At 39.8% G+C, this 20,353-nt stretch overlaps 2 protein-coding genes across 18 annotated transcripts in view; one reads left to right on the top strand and one right to left on the bottom strand.

Moving 5' to 3' along the window:
* Positions 1-20,353, top strand: part of LIMS2 (LIM zinc finger domain containing 2) — a 51,894-nt gene that overhangs the window by 20,303 nt on the left and 11,238 nt on the right. For 8 of the 17 annotated variants that reach the window (XM_086844526.1, XM_086844529.1, XM_086844536.1 and 5 more), the window contains 6 exons: positions 4,581-4,730; positions 5,532-5,682; positions 6,734-6,826; positions 7,718-7,766; positions 7,953-8,028; positions 8,828-8,979. In XM_086844526.1, the coding sequence (XP_086700652.1) occupies positions 4,581-4,730; positions 5,532-5,682; positions 6,734-6,826; positions 7,718-7,766; positions 7,953-8,028; positions 8,828-8,975 (667 nt within the window). In that variant the 3' untranslated portion in view covers positions 8,976-8,979. Of the gene's footprint in view, positions 1-4,580; positions 4,731-5,531; positions 5,683-6,733; positions 6,827-7,717; positions 7,767-7,952; positions 8,029-8,827; positions 12,782-20,353 lie in introns of those variants that run through there. The other 9 variants (XM_086844524.1, XM_086844540.1, XM_086844533.1 and 6 more) reach the window with 2 other exon arrangements.
* MYO7B (myosin VIIB) overlaps positions 13,092-20,353 on the bottom strand; it is a 46,171-nt gene continuing 38,909 nt past the window's right edge. Inside the window, exons 43-49 of the mRNA XM_023933317.2 lie at positions 20,064-20,151; positions 18,850-18,956; positions 18,208-18,393; positions 17,216-17,332; positions 16,334-16,417; positions 15,528-15,647; positions 13,092-14,774 (exon numbers count right to left, since the gene is read on the bottom strand). Coding sequence (XP_023789085.2) covers positions 14,691-14,774; positions 15,528-15,647; positions 16,334-16,417; positions 17,216-17,332; positions 18,208-18,393; positions 18,850-18,956; positions 20,064-20,151 — 786 coding nt within the window. The 3' untranslated portion in view covers positions 13,092-14,690. The remainder of the gene's footprint in view (positions 14,775-15,527; positions 15,648-16,333; positions 16,418-17,215; positions 17,333-18,207; positions 18,394-18,849; positions 18,957-20,063; positions 20,152-20,353) is intronic.

Raw genomic sequence — 20,353 nt, 5'->3', positions numbered from 1 at the left:
TACCCTTTTGGATTTGAGTGTTTATAACAAGTTGCTATCTTACCATTACTTACAATTGCATGTGCAAGAAAGACTGTACACACCTTTTGTCCTTACATATAAAAAAGCTTGTGAAATTGTGCTGTCACACACAAAAGGAAAATTCCCTGCTGCATATTTTTTTTGTGTGAAAGTCACAAGTTTACAGAAAAGGCCACAATCTTTTGTTTATATTATTCATTTGTCCCTTACAAAGTAAAGCCTGCAAGTATTCTTGAACCCAAAAGTTTAAACTTTATATGGGATAGTAACATTCACTCATGTACTTGTCCTCCTTGGATGGAATTAGTTTAAATATGTATTTTTCTGTTGCATACCAAAAAAGAAACACATGAGACCATGCCTTTCTATTGGCTGTTAATTTGTGATGCTACTTATCACCTCATGTTCTAGCTGTTAAGCCTTTTTTTTTTTTGTGTCAGGCCCATTGTTTAATTATGCTTTTCATCTGAAAAAAGTGTAAATCAGGTGACACCTGTCAGGGGTAGGTGGTCTTTTGGCTAAACATTGCTCTATCCATGGTTGTGACACCTGAGCAAGCAGTAAACACTGGCTTGGAGCAGCTGAAAAAGCAGAAAGCATAGTTGTCGGATGGAACGGACTGGAATGGCTCTTGTCTTATTGATAATGCTTTGAATCAGTTCCCAAAGTGAAGGAGTAAGCAGACTTTTCCCTGTGTACAAGCTAATTATTAGGGGCTTAACAGCGTGATACACTGAACCAATTCTATTTGAGTTGATCTCCTAAGGCAGGTCTTGGAAATTCAGATTCAGCTGTCAGTACCAGACTTAGAATTGGCAAGACTTCAAAGTTGAGACTTTTATCCTCACTGATGACAGCATTGAGTCTGCTATGGATTTCTATACAGATGTGCTTTCAGTGCAAAATGCTGTGGGTTGGAGTAGAAAGGAGAATGTCAGAGCTATCTGGAAGCCCAGTGTGTCAGGAAGAGAGAGGCTTAGAGCTAATGATAAAATTGAAATAGATTCAGTCTTTGCAAATGACAGCCTTCATAGGAGAGCTGCTGTTATCTAATTTACATTTTTGAGTAAGGTGAAGGGAGATGTTTTTCATTGTCTGGTTAGAAGTTACAGAAAAGGGAAATGCTCCTCTTTCTAATTTTGCTTATGCTTTAAGTTAAAAGGAAACTTAAATTTCAACATTAATGTTTCGGGGATTTTTTCATAATTCTAGTTATTGGGTGAAAATAGTGGTGTAGCACTTGAGTAAGTTCAGTAAAAAGCCAACACATCATTCGAGTTAATTGTTTAGCTTATTTTTAGACTTCACATATTTTCAACAAAATGTTACAGCTTTAGAAAAGTAATAATTCTCCGACAGTGTGTTCTCTAGAAGGTGCTGAAAGCCTTTTGCAGTTATTTGCAATTCCAGTCCTATTCTCCTTGGGTTTATCCTATAAATTTAAAATACATGTGCTTAGTTTTTTATTGCTTACAGACAAAGCGCTGGAATTCCTATAGTCTGTATAAATGCTAAGAGCAAACTAGAAACCTTCACAAATTACTTTGAATGTGTAGTGTGTTAAGCTATCTGATGCAAGAGGCTTTCATTCCACAGACAGAAAACTCCTTTAGGAGTCTGGCTCATTATCCAATAATTTCTGCTTGGACTGCACTCTTGACATTGCATGATTATTTAGTAATTTATGTATTGCTAAACAGAGCACTGTTCTGGGATGAGCCATTATCCCAGGCTCCAAGGGCTGAGTTGTAATGGGGATGTCACTGCTCATTTGAAATACATGCATGCACACTGACCATATTTCATGCCCTGGTTCCCTTCTGCTTAGAAACAAGCAAGAGAACAATCCACAAGGCTGTCAGTGTGGACATAACACAGTCTCTCAGCAGATGCTCTGTCTGTCATTAATGAAAGAACTAGCAGGGGAAATCCTTAGCTCATTGTACACTGTTACCTGGCTAGTTTGGAGCCCACTGCAGATAAACTATCAGAAATCCTATCAGAAATTCCTGTTCTTGCTCTCAGCTAGAACAGTTTCTGGTATGATTATACTGATTTGTGCATTTTTGTGAGTTCAGTGTCTTGTCAAATGAGTGTCTCCTATCTTTTCACTCAAAGTACTCTTAATTAGAAATAGTTTCTGACTGAAGTTATTCTCCTGAAAATCAGTCTCTGCTGAGCCTGTATTTTAGCTGAAATACTTGTTTTTTGTGAGCATCAAAGCAGTGTCAGAGAGCACTAGACATACCATACAAATGGCACAAATGGCTATACATTAGGTACAAAAGTTTGAAAACCTTTTTTGTTTTGAAGGAGTGATATAGAGAAAGGTGAGAAAATTATTCTTTGAAGTTCAGAAAATGCTGCCTGTTCTTACATTCAGACATTTCCATTATATTCATCCACCTTGGTATGTGCTCTGCTCCTCATTGGCATCAGCAAAAACTAATGCCATTAGGAAAGTTCCTAAAAAAAAAAAAAAGCTCCTAAAGCCCCTACTAACAAAAGTTGGTCTCTTACCTCTTTATAATGCAGTCCTGTGGGTGGAGTATAGGGTCCTTTTGGGGAATATCCCAACAAACTCCTTCTGGTACCAGCAAACTAGGTGAAGCAGAGCAGAGCAAACAAGATGATTCCAAGAGAATGCACAGTTGCAGAGTTGCTGAGAGCAGAGAGGGGAGCCCCTCTATATAGTGTCCTCCTCACTCTGATAGCACATTATCAGCTCAGTCACACAACAGAGCAGGGGACAGGACACCCCAGCACTGAGGAGCAGTCTTCATCCCAGCTGAGCTCTTGGCACTGGGGCTGCTGCTGCTGGTATAGATATGAGTATCCTGCATGAATATTCCAGTGTTCATGGTCATTACTGAAGGCTGCTACTGAACCCCCAGCCCTAAACACAGAATTCTTGGAGCCCTCTGATTATTTTAGGAGGGTGGAGAGATGCATTGTTTAGGGGAAATCTAGTATTAACAGGCACAACAGGACATTTCAGAATGGGATAATTCCATAATGGTGGGGTGAGGGAGAGGGGAGGCTGCTATGGTAACAGCTTAGCCTGTCCAACACTTCCCTCAGCTTCCAATAGAGAGGGTCTGTGGGAGGGCAGAGGGTTTGTGAGTGGAAAGGGGGTTGATAATGGTTTATCAGTGCAAATGGCTGAAGGCATCTCATTCAGCTGAATGAGAGGGGTCTCTTTAAGGACTCTTGCTTCAGGGTCCCATGTCCAGCCCTGTATAATTACTCTGCATTTGACAGTGCTGAATAAAATTGATGCCTTTATGCTGAGATGAGCACAGCTGCATGTTTCCTTATAATGGGGTGCTGTCTGCTTTTTCTGGACTCCGTCTGGGCGGACAGTACCCCCAGCCCTGGACAGAGACACTTGCTGACAGAAGGGCTTAGATTTGGAGAGAATAAGAATGATACTTAGCACTTAGACAGGCACCTGCCAGCTGAGAGTCATAAATGTTTGAGGCCTCACAACAACATGTGTTGTATTCTTATCCCCATTTCACAGATCTAAGGGTAAGTAATTCATCAGGGCGGAATTTTGGAAGGGGCCCTGTGAAGAACCCGCTATTTAACCCATATATCCGCCCTTTCCATTTGAACTTTTTCTTTTGTCTGATGTGTTTTGAGAATGACCTGTCAATCTCAGTGAGTTTTTGGCATAGTGATACAGTGAAAGGAATTAAGCAGACTTGTTGATTTTGAGACAAAGCAACCCACAGAAGTCATTCTCTGAAATTTTTCTTTTATCATAAATTATTCCCAGCCCACAGCGTTGCAGCTAGAGGGATAAGTAATAGGCAAGTAAACTGAACAGCTTCTCCTCAGAGCTCCTGAATATTGGGATAAAATTGGTGGCTTCCATCAGCCTTCACAAGTGTTTTTATGCCTTTGCCTGAGCTTTTCTACCAGAAATTTGGGTTATCTACCTGTTTAGAAGTGTACTTGTAATGTGTTCAAGAGCACTTGCTAGGAACACAGCTGCTTTTACCACATAAAATTGCATCGTTCTTAATTTTTTTAACTTAGGAACTTTAGTGAAAGGAGTTTGTAGGCAAGAAAAGATCTTTTTTTGCCGTAGATACTGAAGACTAAAGAATCCATCCATGGTAAAAGGCATTCAAGCAATGCCTTTTGGTTTAATACACTGTATTCTCTCTTCTTGACTCCCAGTGCTGTAATGCCTCTGTTACAGTTGTCCATTAGTTACAGATAGAGGTGTTGCCACCTTTCCTTGCCCAGCTATCAGAAAAGATTTAGAGGGTTGGAAAGGATCCCTAAAAGAATGCCTGGGTGATACCCCTGATGGCATATGAATCAGTGAATGGTTGGAGTAGTATTCTAAGGAAATATAACCGTGTGACTGCTTTATATTCATATTCTTCTCTGAGCCACTGGTGTGAATTATTACCAAACTGAATTATGTTTAGTCTGACCTCAGAAGACAGTTCTGTTACATAAAATACGTCCTACAGCATGTAGTATGTGTTGTTTTAGGAGAAAGAGTTTTTTAATATTTTCTTTCCTTTACTTTTTTCAACCAGGCACCTGTGCAGGCCATGCCACAACCGTGAAAAAGCAAAGGGTCTGGGCAAGTACATCTGTCAGAAGTGCCACTTGATAATTGATGAGCAGCCTCTGATGTTTAGGAATGATTCCTACCATCCAGATCACTTCAACTGCACCCACTGTGGGTATGTTGTCATACTGTAAACTCTGACAAAAAAGGAGAGAGACATTGAGTCATCAGTGCAGTCCGTCTTCCCAAGGTCTAACCTTTGCTGCCTTCACAGTTTTGAGCAAATAGAAATTGTGTGAGGAGAAACTGAAATAAGTTTGGAAAAACTACAGGAATTTTAATTTTGTTTTGCCATTCAATATTCTTTCATTCTAACATTAGATAATGCTAGTTTATGATGAAAATGAAAATCTGAAAGGCTGTGTGCAGATTGCCATAGTAGAGTTTTCCAAAGATAGGAGTTACCATGCTGTCCAAAATAGTTTTACTTTAAATTCCTGGATAGAAAAAAAAAGATGCCTTGTGAGCTGTGTCAGTCTTGTGGCACTGTCCATTGCCACTCTGAATTGCTTACCATGAATGCATTTTAACTGGGCACAGTACTGTCCCAGAATGGGTAACAGTGCAAGTAAATGTCTCAGTGCTGAGCTAGGATGGTGCTTGCACCCGAGCTCTCCCATTCAAACATACCTTGAGTCTTGGCATGACACTCCATGTAAGTGCGCCTCGTATGTCTGTGAGAGTATCCAGCTGCAGACATGATGTTCCACATATGTTCTTGTCTGGCAAACTGAGAAGGCAGTTTTAGAAAGGTGGGTTGACAATAACTGTATTTCACTAGCTAAACTTAATGACTGCATTTGTAGTGTGAATGTTGCCTAAGTTGACTTTCACTTTTAGTCTTCCAACACTTCCTGCTGGGCATTGCTGAGTTTCCCTCAGTGTTGTTTGTTCAGGGCCGTGTTTGTGTTGCCAGGAAGGAGCTGACTGCCGAGGCGCGGGAGCTGAAGGGGGAGCTGTACTGCCTGCCGTGCCACGACAAGATGGGGATCCCCATCTGCGGAGCCTGCCGCAGGCCCATCGAGGGCCGAGTGGTCAACGCTCTGGGGAAGCAATGGCATGTTGAGGTGAGACCCTCTGAATCTGCAGCTTCCTTCAAGAGCTGGTTTGGAAGAGGACTAGTGCTGTTTGGAAGCTGTAGATATGCAAGTGGTCTGTAGTGTATGAATTCAGACAAAACCCAATTGCTTATGTTTCAGATTGTCTTCACCTTTTGTGAGTGAATGAGTTACAGCAGGGCCACCAGGGTTCCTAAGAAAGCTGTTTTCACAACTGTAATAACCTTAATATTTTTAAAGATCCTTGCAGAATGGGGTTCACTGAGAAGCATTTACTTACTAATAAATTTACATATTTTGTATGATGTACTTAGATATATCCTCCCCAATTCGAGTTACCAGGCACATAACAGTGCTGGAATTTTCACTGAAAACTGAGCAATTCTTGCTTTTTAAGCCTTTTCAGCTCATTGTTTCTATAACTTTCAGCTGGGTCATCACAGCTTGCTCTGAAGATTGTTAGTGATCTTTATTTCAGTTATTTATGCCTCCTAGGACTTGACCTGAGAGAGATGCTGCTGCTCATTTGAGGTGTATTCATACCAACTTTTTTTATGTTCCTGCTTCTCATCCCTGAAACAATCAAGATAATAATCCACAAGTCTATCAGGATAGACACAAGATGATTGCCCTTCCAGCAGGTCTTCCACCCATCTTTAATACAGCTCTTAATTACTATAAATAGACTAATTACTAAATATCTCCTTTTTTTATTTTATTTTATTTTCATTTTCTTCCATGAAGATCTTTCCTGTCTGTGCTTTATTAAAACATTAAGAGGTAACAACTTTAAATGGAAAGATGTAGATTTGGATTAGATATTGGGAAGAAATTCTTCCCTGTAAGGGTACTGAGGCCCTGGCACAGGGTGCCTAGAGAAGCTGTGGCTGCCCCATCCCTGGAACTGTCCAAGGCCAGGTTGGAATGGAATGAGCCTTAACATCCCTTCCAACCCAAACTGTTCTGTGATCAAGTGTCATGTATTGAACAGGTTTTTCCCTGGTAACGTGAAAGTTGTTTTGCCTGCCATGGGTTGTTGTTTTTTTTTTTTCTTTTGCAGCATTTTGTTTGTGCCAAATGTGAAAAGCCATTCCTGGGGCACCGACACTATGAAAAAAAAGGGCTGGCCTATTGTGAGACTCATTATAATCAGGTAAATTCAGCCGTCTGTGCTGTTGGTACTTGTATCTGGCAAATGTTCTTTCATGTTTTATATATGCAAAGCTATGCAGATTTTGCATAATCTGAATTTGTAGATGCTATGAAATAGTAAGAAATTAGTCAGATTTAACAGAAAAATAATAGTTTTTCTTGGCAGAAAAGTGATGCTGGAAACAGAGTAGAAATGTCTTGGGGACACTGATTTTAATTTGTCCCATTGACTGACTATGGGTTGAGATTAATATCCTTGTAATTTTACTTCTAATGTATTTGTGTGGGCTTCTTTGATAATTACTTGTTTCTGTGGGCCTGAGGCAACTGTTGCGTTGTCTAAAGCATAGAAAAGTAGATCAATAAAAAAAAAAAACATAGAAAAGTCAGCCAAACTCCAGTTTTTTTTGTGTGATTTGAGTGAACAACTTTTTTGGTTTGATATTTTCTTCTGTCAGATAAATGACGGTCTCTCATAAGAGGTAAGAGTCACTGTTCTGATAGTAGCTGTATTTTAGCAGTAGTTCTGTTTTGGTGTTTGTACTTGAGCATCAGGAGATGTTTGTCTACACTAAGGATCATACTCTACCCATCCTTTCTTCTCCAATTGCCACATATAGAGGACTTTAAGATCCCATAACAGTACTAGAGTGTGAGGCATCAACAAAAAAGGTTTTGTAGCATTTACTGGTGTGAGATCCAAAGGAACATAGACTATTTGGCAAGTGTATGAGAAGTTATTCAGAAGATTTAAATTGGTATATCTGAGGGCCACTGCTGTATCTGGGAATTCTTTGATTATTAGTATTTAATGTTCACACCAGCTGTGTAATTTGGGGACCATGAGTAGTCAGCAACATGAGTTCCTATTCTTACTTCTTTTTCTGTGCAGCTCTTTGGAGATGTCTGCTACAACTGCAGCCACGTGATAGAGGGAGATGGTAAGATTTGTTCTCTCCTTGTTTTGGGTTGCTGTCCTTGCTTCTTTTTTTAGTGCAGCTGTTGCAGTCCCACAGTTGCAAGACAACAGTGTTTGTTTTCACATCTGGCCTCATTTGAATTTGGGTATAAATCTGAATTCAAATAGTCCGTCAGTTTCCTCTTACTTGGTGCTTTTACTTTTGCAGTGGTATCAGCTCTTAACAAGGCCTGGTGTGTGAATTGCTTCTCCTGCTCCACCTGCAACGTCAAGCTCACACTGAAGTAAGTCAGTATTTATATTTTGGACCATGTGGGATATTTGCCCCTAAGGCAGGGTATCAGCCTGGAGGAGCCATGAGCCACTGCCTTTCTGAAGGCAAATACACCTTTTCTCTGTGGCAGCAGGTGTTTATAATTCCTGATTTCAGCACTGAAAGAGAGCTGACACTCAGCATCCTCTCTGATTTATTTTCCTTCATCTATTCTGTAAGGAGGTTGGGTAAGAGGGGGACTCATTCATCAGCACAGAGGGAAGGCCCTAAACTTTGAGGAACTGCCTGTCCTGAACAACCCACAGCCTCCATGTCTCCTTAACTGTGGTTGCTCCCCTCAATGACAATATTTGCTATTGCATAAATTATTTTGAAATAAAATACTGTTATTCACCTCAAATATCTAGAAGAGGGACAGGAAAAAAGCAGTCTTACATTTTTCCTTTCTCAGGTTTAAACCCTTATCCTACTCTGCTGGGTTGGCTCCACTGGCCATATAAAAGAGCTCTAATTCATCCCAAAGGGAACCTCTAAAGTGGCACTTGCATTCTACAGTAACAAAACTATTATTCTAGACTGTTACATGCAAATAGCTAGCAAAATCTTATTCCTTATTTACCTAGCAGTACTAAAGACTTCAGTTCAGTGATCAGAACCCAATTTCTGTACTTGCATCACCAGATGAGGAAATTAGTTGTTTTATAAATGGAATAGAACACTTGCAACAACACTGATGCAGATGTATGGAGATTTGAATTAGTGAAGCATAGTTTGCAAATACCATTTAATAACTGTTCTTTGTGTTAAAGGAATAAATTTGTGGAGTTTGACATGAAGCCCGTGTGCAAGAAGTGCTATGAGAAATTCCCTCTGGAGCTGAAGAAACGTCTGAAGAAATTGTCAGAGCTGGCATCCAAGAAGATCCATCCTAAAGCTTTAGATTTAAACTCTGCTTAAACAGGTCTGTCAGTCTTCTGACTGCACTCTTAATACAAGCTGCTGCTCACTGCAGCTGTTGATTACAGAAGCAATTACTAAGGGGTGGAACCAAAGATAAGTAGCACCTTCCCCTGCTTCTGGTGATGTCTTTTGCATCTAGACTGTCCCTTTTCTCAAACAATTGTCTATTAACACTGGCAGGAAGAGGAGTATGATTTCTGCTTGAGCAGTGCACAGGCTGATTATTAATTTGCTACTAACATTGCATTTTGCCTTTGTGGAGTTTTAAACAGTCTTTACCTCCTCAATTGAACTGTACTACTCTTTCCACTCCTCTAATCTAAGGAATTTGGAAAAAGTGGTTAAATGTAGGGCTGGAAGAAATGTCAGATTTGCTCTTTTTCAGTCAGAGTATCAGAATTTTTCTTCTTACTCTGTGTGAAGCAATTTTTAGGTTTTTTAATATATAGGCAAGTAGTTTGAAAGTTTTCATTCTTTACTATATGCAAAAAGTTCTGGTCTTTGTCCAGATTCCTACAGAGAGCATATGGATGCCTTAACCTATATCCCAGTCCTTCTGGTTTGTGGGTTTACTGGAAAAGCCTAGGAACCAATAGCTATGGCATTTGCACTGCCCACTTAGGTCCAGTGTTAAGACAGCTATGAAGTTTCCTTTGCTGCTTCCATCTCAGAGCTAAGGAGATTTCAGCTGTCAAGGCCATGTGAGCCTCTTCAGAATAGCTGGGCTCTCCTTAAGGAGAAGGTGGCTATGGGAAACTAAACATTTTATTAGAATTGACACTAATTTTCTCTGTTCCCTACTACTACATGGCTGGTAGAGCTTCTGCTGCTCAACATAAAGCATGTCCTGTCCATTGGCATAGCTGATATTTATTGAGGCAGTGTGGCTGGAGCACTGGTTACTCTTCTGCATAAGGAAATTGAATAAATAATATGGTACCAATTTAAGCACTTCAGTTTTCCCATTCTCCCTTTATTTGCCAGCCAAGTATATGCTTGTTGGTCATGCCCCAGAAAGCCCAATTACATGAAGGAGTTTCTAATCTTTACAGTTTGTAGCAAATGTGGTGTATGCAGATAAAAAAAACATTTTTCTTAAATTTTTTACCCCAATAAGAGTCCTGCTCATTTTCTTTTTGAGTCCTGAGTGTACTTAAGGAGAGGATCTCAGACATGATGCTAACATCTCAAGCATATAGTCCTCCTTTGTAATTTTGTCTGTCACCAGTGAGGTTTCGCTGGTCCTACTCTCTCTGCTACCACAACCCAAGGTGCTGAGAAATTTACTGGTTTTGTATATTCTCAACATTTCTTTAGAGGTGAGCCATCAGCAGTGCTGTTCCTGAGCCCACCTGCCTGATGTATGATCCCAGTGAGTTTTTGAGTCCCCCGGAGGTGACCCCCGTACTTCCTTGTGCTGACCTAAGCTGAGCAGCCTGAAAATCCCTTTTCATGAACAGCTGTGAGACTGTACCTGCCCTTTGGCAAGGCTGAAAAACACTGCATGATTTAAATCTTCCAAAAAGTGTTTGGTTTAGTTGGTCAGATTAACACAGCTGTTGGGCCTAGACAACACCCCACAGCCACAGGGGAACTAGGTAGCAAGTAGTTAAAGCTTCCTCACTTCTGTGTGTGAGCAGCAATTGGATTGGGGCAATAGTCCACCTTAGAATGGTGTTACCATGCTTGCTGGATCTGGACCCATGGAACTGCACCAGTGATACCAAAGAAGTGCTGGGAAATCCTGGATAACTGATCAGAATCCCACATGTGAGACCATCTCTTAGATATTCACAGTCTTTGCTAACTCAGTTTCCCTCAGCTGCTTTGCTTTTTGTTGCTGTAAGTTACCATAATCTTTTAACTGGGTTGTAGTGTATCCACTCTAACAACGATGAAGGGATAGGCCTAATTTTAGCAGTAAACTCTTTTATCTTCTCCTGACCAGTTTACATTGTAGACTCTAGTAATAGTAGCTGCTTGTCACTGCTTTAGGAGAACATGTGGCTATTCACTGTTCTCTCACCAGCCTTAAAATGGTCTTTTAGTTTAGGGCACAAAGAACAGCATGTCTTGTGGTGCAGTAGTGTGGCCCTGCAATGACCCCTATTTACAATCAAACCTGTTTGGCATTTTGTCACAGCATGAAACACTCAAGGTTCTGACCTAGATGCAGCTCAGTATGTTATGCAGATTCTTCTCAGCATAAAACATTCCAGTCTGCTCCTGTAATCTCAGTCACAGGCCTTGTCTAATGCTGAATCTGAGCAGCTGTGTATCCCCAGCCTCCTGGGAAGCAGTGGAGGAACACACAGCCACACATTCCTGGTAAATACGGAAGGATTATTATATTAATATGTTAATATATTAATATATTCATATAATATATTAACTAGCAGCCAATAGGTAATACAATGTTCTTTCAGTGGCCACTCTCACATTTAGCAATGGAAAATGCATGTATGTGAAGGTGAATGGCATTACTTCTGTGCTGCCAGTAAAGATTTAGCGTGTGCTTTCATCTTGTCTCATGTTAGAAATCTGGCAGACCTAGAAAGCTTCAGAGTTCACAGGAGAGTTGATACCATTCCCTTTGATAAGCTGTTCAGTTCTCTAGGATTTGGAATATGTCCTTTTCTTCAGAACATTTTGCAAAATTAATTGGTGAAAAGAATAATTTTAATCTCGCATCTCTATATTGATGGGGGGGGTATATTCTCTTAAATTATTAATTTTTCACAATGATTTTCTTCTACTTCTGCTGCCCATAGCCTGCAATGTGCAGTTACAGTAGTTTATATTACCAACATACCTTTTGTGTGAGAGTAGAATTGAAGGAGTAGGAGAAATAACTATAAATGGTTTAAAAAAATGTATCTTCCCTTATTTCTGTCAGTCTACTTTTTAAAAACCAAGCAGAATATAGTGCAAACTCACAAGTTCTCCTTAGTGCCTTGGTAGGCTGACAGGTTGAGTTTTGGTTTCTTTTTAATAAATACAGTCAAGGTGTCAGTAAGAAATAAGCTGCATGCTTTCTTTCCATTGCTGTAAATAGACCTGTTGGCTAAATTCTTCCTATGCATCACATCACTGGAGAGTAGAGATTTATATGGAGGTTGAACTTGGCTCAGAAATCTACACTTAACAAAATATGTTGTCTCATACTATAGACTTACAGTTTACAGTCATATTTATACCTAATTAAAATCACTAACACTCACTGAGTACACTTGAAAAAATGGTTTTGTTTTTAGAAAGCATGGTATGTGAAGCTTGTTGGTATTCAAAGGGTATGCTAATCACTTGCAGTCTTTCTTTATTGCACTAATCTGCTCTCTAGGATTTGCGTCCTGGTGTTTTTACAGCAGTCTGTGCAGTGCTGGCAAACATGGGTCAGCCTTATGTACAGAGAATTCCTGATGTGGCATGGTTGGTATTAGATGCTATGACTGACACTCTTTCATGAGTGATTGGCTGGGGAAGGAATAGATTGCAGGCAAGCATGTAATACTTGTGGTTATTACTAGCCTGTAAAGCACTGTTAAGTGCTGAGGGTATTAGAGTGAGAAAAGAATTAGCAGCTCCCTCCCTTGGTTCAGGCCTTGATGGGTTCTGCTCCACGTAGAGCTCTCATTTTATCACACATTGTTTGAGCTGTCTAATGAAAACATGTGATTGTTGATTGAAATGCTGTAATACTGTGCCTTTGTATGTTCTTGTATTAAAGTTAACTGTAATACATTTTAAATCTTTACACAAAAAAAAAAAAAAAAAGAAATTAAAATTGTATAGTGTACAGTTAATACCATCTTTCCAGTGCTTAGCCAGAGACTATTACCCACTCTGAGGAACTCTGGGATTGCTGAAACCTGAGACACTGTTGTGGTGAATTCACATTTTGGACCTGTGCTGCTTCTGTGGTGATGTGTTGGTTGATGAGGATTTGCAGAAAGAAGTATCACCCTTTTAGTGGCTGTGTTGTACAAATTCTGTTGTGTATGTAATGAGCAGATGGGATGCTATGGCCATTTACAGGATATAGTGGATATTTGGTAGATTTACATGGATCTGGAGCAAACATTCACTTTTCTTGGTTAAAAAAAGACATTGTGGTTGATTTTCTGCAGTCTTTATTTAAAAACCAGAAACAATACAGTTTGGCTGTAAAATTTATTTTTGTACAGGTGAAGTGTTGAACATTTCTCACTTATAGCTAGTTAGTTAGATCAGACACTGGGCAACAAAACCACTCTGGGTAAATAGACTCCAGTGTTTCCATTGCCAGCAATGGACAATACAGCAGGAGCATCTAACTGCTTGCAAAAAGATCAGCTATTCTAACAGGTGTGGCACTGGTTTGGAGGCACAAAGAGAGTGGGGCTCTTCCCTGCCACCCATATACAGAACTCCCACCAGCATTTGAATTTCACACACACGTCAGAGGGAACAAGAGAACCATTGTGCATCTATTGGCAAAACTGAGAGATCAAGCAGAGCTGCTTTTCCAGCACTGCCAGATTGTGTCTCAAGGAACTTGGTGTAAATGCTTTAAGACATGTTCATGTTTTGCTGGGAGTGAGGGAAGAGTACTTAACTCTGAGGGGGAAGCAGCTAAGCTTACTCCCACCATAGTGTAGATCTGCTTTACAGACTCAGAGCACACTCTGATTCCTGTGGCACCCAAACTATGTTTCTACAAAGCTCTTAGAGATGAACAAGTGCTGAATCAAATTTTACCACTGAAACTGTCTGCTAAACAGGAAGCAGAAAAGATCAGGACAAATTAAAGCTATTATTCTTGTCTCATGAAGGAATGTCTGCATAACTCCAAACAGAACATTTTTGTAGAGCAGAAAAGTCTCTTTTCAACAGATCTCTGTTAGACTGAGTTCTTCAGTTCTGATTTGCACTGAATAGCTCATCTGTATCTTGAAATAGGACCAACTAAAAGTGATGATTCCAAACCCTAGACTCATTTCAGAGCATATTAAAACTGCGCAGTAGAAAGCGGTTGTTAGTTTCAACAATGATGAGAGCATCATAACATGTGGAAGAAAGAAGACTATTTCATTTAAGCAAGGCCCTGGTAAGTCAGGGGACAGCCTGCAAGTTTAGCAGCATGCAGGAAGGGCAGTTACAGTCTGACAGTCTACTGTAATGTGCAGCATGTAACCTAGGGACCAGAGGATGAAACCCAGCATCTTACCTTTCAAAGTGTGCAGTTATCTACGACTAAAGGGCATCTCCCCACTCTTAGAATTGCCAAGAGGAAGAAAAAAATTACGTTACCTTTGTTTCCAAAGACTTGGAGTTTGTGCCTTTGGTGAGGGCACATACAATAAAGAGGCATTTTCTTTCCAAAAGGAAGACAGCTCTTAATGTGTGTCTGTCTTGGAGGAGATTCGGGCTATTAGAAGGGGCTCTCACAGGGTTTCCCCACTCCCATAGAATATTAAAGTCATCTAAACTTTCTCTAAATCCAATATCTGAATGGAATTCTCATACTACATCTAAGACAGAAGTGTTACAGATATTTGAAAGGACATGCTCACTTGAGCTTCTTCTGTAGTAGTATTTCAGCAGCTCAGTTCATTCAGTGTGTGATCAGAAGGTTGATCATCAAGATTAATATTTTTTAAACGGCATTTCTTCTGGGATATGAAATTACAGGTAGTTTGGCACAAGTACAGGTCACAGTCTCTATTTCCACTCTCAGGCTGGGAGGTTCTTTTGCTTGTTTACAGCATTCATGAGCAGGCGTACGTAGGATGTTAACAGGTCATCCATTTTGTAACCCTGTCAGGAAAGAAAGAAGTCATATCTCTCAGCTCCAGAGGCAAAAATTCCTCGTTTCCTCCCTTGTTTATAATCTTCTTAGGTTCTTCCTTGCATGAACATCTTTTCTTTTAATATCTGTCACTGTTTCAGTTATAACTTATCCATTCCTCCCGCTGCTATTCATAGATTTCCAAAACTTTACAGAGCATAGCTCTACTGTCTCCTTGGTATTCACTCTGTAGCTTGACTTGTACTTAAGATTCGTGTATTTAAGAATCCAAGCTTTGCTGTCAGAGTAGTTAGCCTTTAATTTTTTTTTTTATCTTTACAAACCTACTTTTAACTATTAATACAGTGATGCTTTTCTGACACTGTGAATAATCTGAAACCAATTGTTAAAAAGGTGGCACCACTCCCTGGAAAATAAGAAGTCTTACAAGGCTGGCATTACTACATAACTGGAGGCAGACATGCAAGACAAAAAGCCTCTTAACTAGCTTTGCAGTCTTAACCTCTTAGAAAGAATTTTGATGTATTGGAAGAATTTGGGAAATTATTATTTTTCTTTGTGTCCTGTGTCATGCAGCTTTGCATCAGATAGCATTATATATAAACTGAACCAGTTCTAAATGTCAATTTTATTGACACAGCAGTGAATACTTTTTGTATCTGCACTGCTATTTATGTTTTCGCACCATCTTTTGTAGCAATCCCGGTTGGAAAAGAAAAATCAGGATTTTGTTGTGTCTAAGATGGCAAAACTCTTCTTACCAGAGAGGTCTCACATAAGAGCCGGTTTCCTCGTACCAGGTTTCCTATTGTCATGTGAAAATATGTGCTCCCACTGCTCCAGTTGGAGATTTTATTGAAGGGGTAGACTGTTAAAATATCCTGTAAGAGGAAACAAACTCATCTATAGAACATTTCTCAAGTGAAAACAGGCTGTTACATAAGAAACCCTGTAGAGCCAGAGAATTCTTGTTCTTTCCCGCTTCATTTATAAAAATAGTGGATTAAGGTGGTTCTTGCATCCAGATTAGTGGAATATTGTATTTTCACCACATGGGTAATTCTTAATCACACTAATGAGACTTTCTTTCATTATATATTGATCTTTGCATTAGCACACTGTTACTAGATTTACAATAATCTAAAACGAGCTTTTAATTGTTTCATTATTGAAAGCAAATAGTGATACTCCCTTTTCCTGAGAACTTGGTAAGATCAGACTCTTGGGGTTAGACTGCACCTAAATATGGCCATTCAGCCTGGTCTTTTAGACATCTGGGGCTTCCTGCAAAGCAATTTTCTGAAACAGGTTCCTGGGCGCACTGCCCACCCATCTTCCTGATCTTACCACCTTCATGATTCACATGTCTTTTCTCAGAGATGCTCTATTCTATTCCTTTCCAGTGTAGAAAATGGAAAGAATTGATTTGAGGCAGTAACATTTTCTTCAGTTTCACTCAGAAAATTAATAGAGAGCCTCTATCCTCTCCTACCATTCCAAGGTCCTATCACTGTTCCCAAATTAGTAGGGTCCTTCCTTAGATGCATTTGTGAGAAGCAGCTGTTACCTTTGTCTTCTGATGTATCAGTGAGACTCCTTGCTTGTTGATTGCAATCAGTACAATCTCTGGGAAATTTGGCTCTGAGGCTTGCTGTAAATGAGTAACACAGCAAGATAAGCAGAAAATTGAGAAATTATCTGTATCAGGAACCTAGTGACCTTCAACAGTGTCCAGCACTTCTTGTTCTTTCCCAAATGAACACTGAAACATTTTAGCCATATATAGATGACTTGAGCAAATGCTACATGACAGCAGAATCAGGTCTGTTATTTACTATGCTGTCTGATAACAGGCTTAATAATAATTAGCTTATTATATTTATATAATTATAGTATTAACTATTATATTATTATAATATATTACAATAATATATGTTATATATAACAAAATATATATTCTATTTTTATTATTGAATATTATATTTTATCTATAATTATATAATATTATTATTATTATCATTATCATAAATTGCAAACTATTTAATAGCCTAGTGAGGAGAAATTAAAGGTAACACGTGGGAAGTTATTATTGGGTGATATCCACTCCAGGATGTGAGGATTAATACAGTTCTGTTCTGAGGGAAGAGTCACCAAAGAGATTTGGTAGCATTTTCTTGTAGAGAGCAATGACAGGACAATTTATTCCCCTACAGCTACTACACAACTGTAGTAGAGGTATTATACCTAGAGTAACAACATTGCCAGTAAACAAGCATAGTTCAGAATGGATAAAGAATCCGTCTCAAACATTGGAAGGAACTGAGTTTTCCTCAATAGATTACAGGAATTCAGCTTTATAATGTATTTTTACTTTCAGATATGGAATTATGGTCAGTCTGTATCCCTTGGATCTACAACCAAATCCACTCACACAGGCCTTCAAACCTACCTTCACCTCAAAAAAGGCTGATCCAAATGTTGGCCACCGGTGTATCATTTTCAAGAAAGCAATCTTGGCCTCATCCACAGTTTTTCCTTCATGTTTACTATATGCTGCAATAATGCTCTGTTTAGGAAAAGAGGATACAAAAGCAGTTGAGTTGGATAGGCAGGTTTCTAATGCCTAGCCTTAGCACTAAAGACAGAATCAGCTCATCACCGCAATCAGGCTTTTTGCCCCAGCAGCAGAATACTGAAAATCAAAACAGCCGCTCTGCCATGTGGGAAGGTAAAGCCAGAACCCTCCAGTGTTCCTTATTCCTCTGCTGGCTGAAGGAAGCCCAGCAGCCCGAGGCAGTGGACTTCAGGGCAGAGGGGCAATGTGAGATAAAACTCAGAAAGCCAGTGTTCAACACCCACAGACATGTATTACATCTTTGGCTGAAAAATGGAGAGTGGATTTTCCCTTAGTATTTAAAAGGATGTCCTGTGTTTTCCTCAGCAGACTAAGTGATAAGTACCTGCTGAAACTTCCTTGCCCTTTTTGTGGATAAAAAGAGTCTTCCTGTAAGTAGCATGGACATGGTTCAAGGAGATTTATTTGCTGCCAAGAAATACTTCTGAGACACCCTAATTTTCTATTTCTGTCCAATATCCTCAACTTCCGAGTCCCTTTACTGACTCTCGTATCTCTAACTCTTTTTCTGGGCACTGGAAATAGATTAGTATCTCCAGGAAAGATGCACACTTCAGATAAGCCATCCAGGCCTGCAGATATCTTTCAGAATTTTGGTAGAGTATGTAAAATCTGGATTATAAGTGGAAAATCCTCTTTTTATCCTGCTGGCAAATCCAGCAATATTCAATACTACCCCTCCACTGTACTTTCAAAGACCATCAGATCAAAAATGTAGTGTGGCTCAAGTAGTGATCAAATGTAGTGTGGTTTCTCTACTAAAGCTCTGTGTATGTAATATGACTTATGAAAGCTGATGTTCTTACCTTCTTCCATTCGTCTGGTGACGCTGCTCGGAGCAGATTGTCTGGCACCAGCTCCTTCAGGATTTTGGGGATGGCTGCCAGCTGTGTGCGGTCGTTGTTGAAGTGTGCTTTATAAATCAGCCCTGCCAGCTGCACAGCTTCATCCTTGGAACACTTGTGGTATCCTCTGAGGTACTTTGGCAGCTCCTGGAAGAGACCAGCTCTGAATCCAGGCAGAATGGGCTAAAGCAAACACTGACTTTAACATTTTAAATTTGTGAGGTCAGGATGCAAGTCTTGCCAAATACAGTCCAAGGACATCCTAAGAACTTTTGACTCCTTCTAAAGGTTCTGTGGATGTTCTTTAAAGATCCTTTCCAACCTGAAACTTTCTGTGAGTCTCTGATTTATGGAGCAAGATGAGCATTTCCACAGTAAAATGAGGTAAAGGAGCTGTATTCTTAACATGTTCAGTATAGGTAAGGTGTAAACACTGAGAAATAAATCTGTTTTGAGGCTGAGCTGTTCCCCCCTCTGGAGGAGGCATTCCTCTGGAGCCTGGATAATGCCTGTATAATACAGGCCAGTAATACTCCTACAGACTTAGTTTCTCAGGAGTATTTCTTGGATCACAAGATACCTCTGCTTTAGGGAGCTGCTTACCTGGTGGTAATGGAAAATAGTATCAGCTTTCAGATCCTTGCCAGGAATGACATTCAGCCACAGTTTTCTCATGAAGTACACTTCATACGCCACAGACAGAGCAGCCCCTAAGGAGATCAGATCTTGTTGGTGTTCTGTGTCACTGACAGTTCTACAGTTTGTAAATGGCTTGTGAATTCATTCAGAAATGTAATTATGGTTTAAATAGCAACAAACAAAATTACTAACAAAACAACACAAAAAGCCATTTTATGTGACAACAAATTATTAGTTTCCAGTTCCTGGACACTGCTCATGCAATGATCAGAGGGAGGAGAAGTTGAGGGACTAACTGTGAGTGTTTGTTCTTGGTGCTCATGACAGCTGCCTACTGGTGTGCAGCACATCTGAACTCTCTTACACCCATGCAAGTACATCCCCTGATGGCTGTGCTTCTACAAATTAGTTGTGATTTAGTGCACCCACATCTTTATACTGTGATTTTCAGAGTTCCTAGCAGCTGCATCAGCTGAGGGAAGAGAAGTTAGAAAGTCTTAGATACATGGAGCTTCAGGGAGTTGAACCTCAGCAGTCCTGAAATACACAAAGGTCAGGAGAAACTGATAGGAAATTTGAGTGGAGTTTGAGTTTGATGTAGATTTCAAAATGTATATTATCTGTAGGGGATGAGGGGATGGGACAGTAAGTGCAAGGAATTGCTGTTATTAGTATTACATTGTTTTATTCTAACAAGTGGTTCCTTCACAACATAACTTGTGTTTAGGTATCACCAGGTAATAACCTGGTTAAAAAATTTCTAACAACCCAAGAAATGTGAGTGACACTCTGTAAAGAACCTATTTGCACATGTTGGCTGATTCTTAGTATTTGAGGATCAACCTATCTAACTTGCCTGTATCCAGCTGTGTGTTTTGGATACAACAGGTCAAAAAAATATTTTTTACCAATTTAAAATTTCTGGAGAGACTTCCCCCCTGCCCTCCCCCCCTCTCCCCAGCCCAGAAATGTCCTAATGTTTTTGATAACCAGTGCTTGGCTGCATCACTGGATCTTGCTGCTGGTGCAGGCAGTAACCATGTATGTACAAACAGAAATGATACAAGACTCTGCTAAATACTTCTCAAGATGGAGTGAATCCTACTGGATGGATCAGCTGCTTTCCTGTTCAACACAGCATCTCATGCAACTTCTTGTCATGCTGGCATTCTCCTTACCATCTTTTCCTGGTTTGTTCCTTCTGTTCCAGTCTGTCACTTGCCTTAGTGAGTCAAAGAAGTAGTCTGCTTCATTCTGACTGATCACCTGCAGAGCCCAAGCAATGAAGGAGAGAAAGGAGGGGTTAGCACATCATATAAAATACTGCCTGTGCCACATACTCAAGTATCAGGCTGAATTTTATTTCCCTGTCTACAGTGAGAGGGCATAATTATAGTGGAAAGAAGTAGAAAAATAAGAGGAGGAAGGCTCAATTTACTTATATTTCATATGGGGATCTTTATTGCAT

The sequence above is a fragment of the Cyanistes caeruleus genome, chromosome 10 (assembly GCF_971803275.1).
Source record: "Cyanistes caeruleus chromosome 10, bCyaCae1.hap1.1, whole genome shotgun sequence".
Lineage (NCBI taxonomy): Eukaryota > Metazoa > Chordata > Aves > Passeriformes > Paridae > Cyanistes > Cyanistes caeruleus.
The sequence above is the reverse complement of the archived record's forward strand: the minus strand, read 5'-3'. Positions and strand labels throughout refer to the sequence as shown.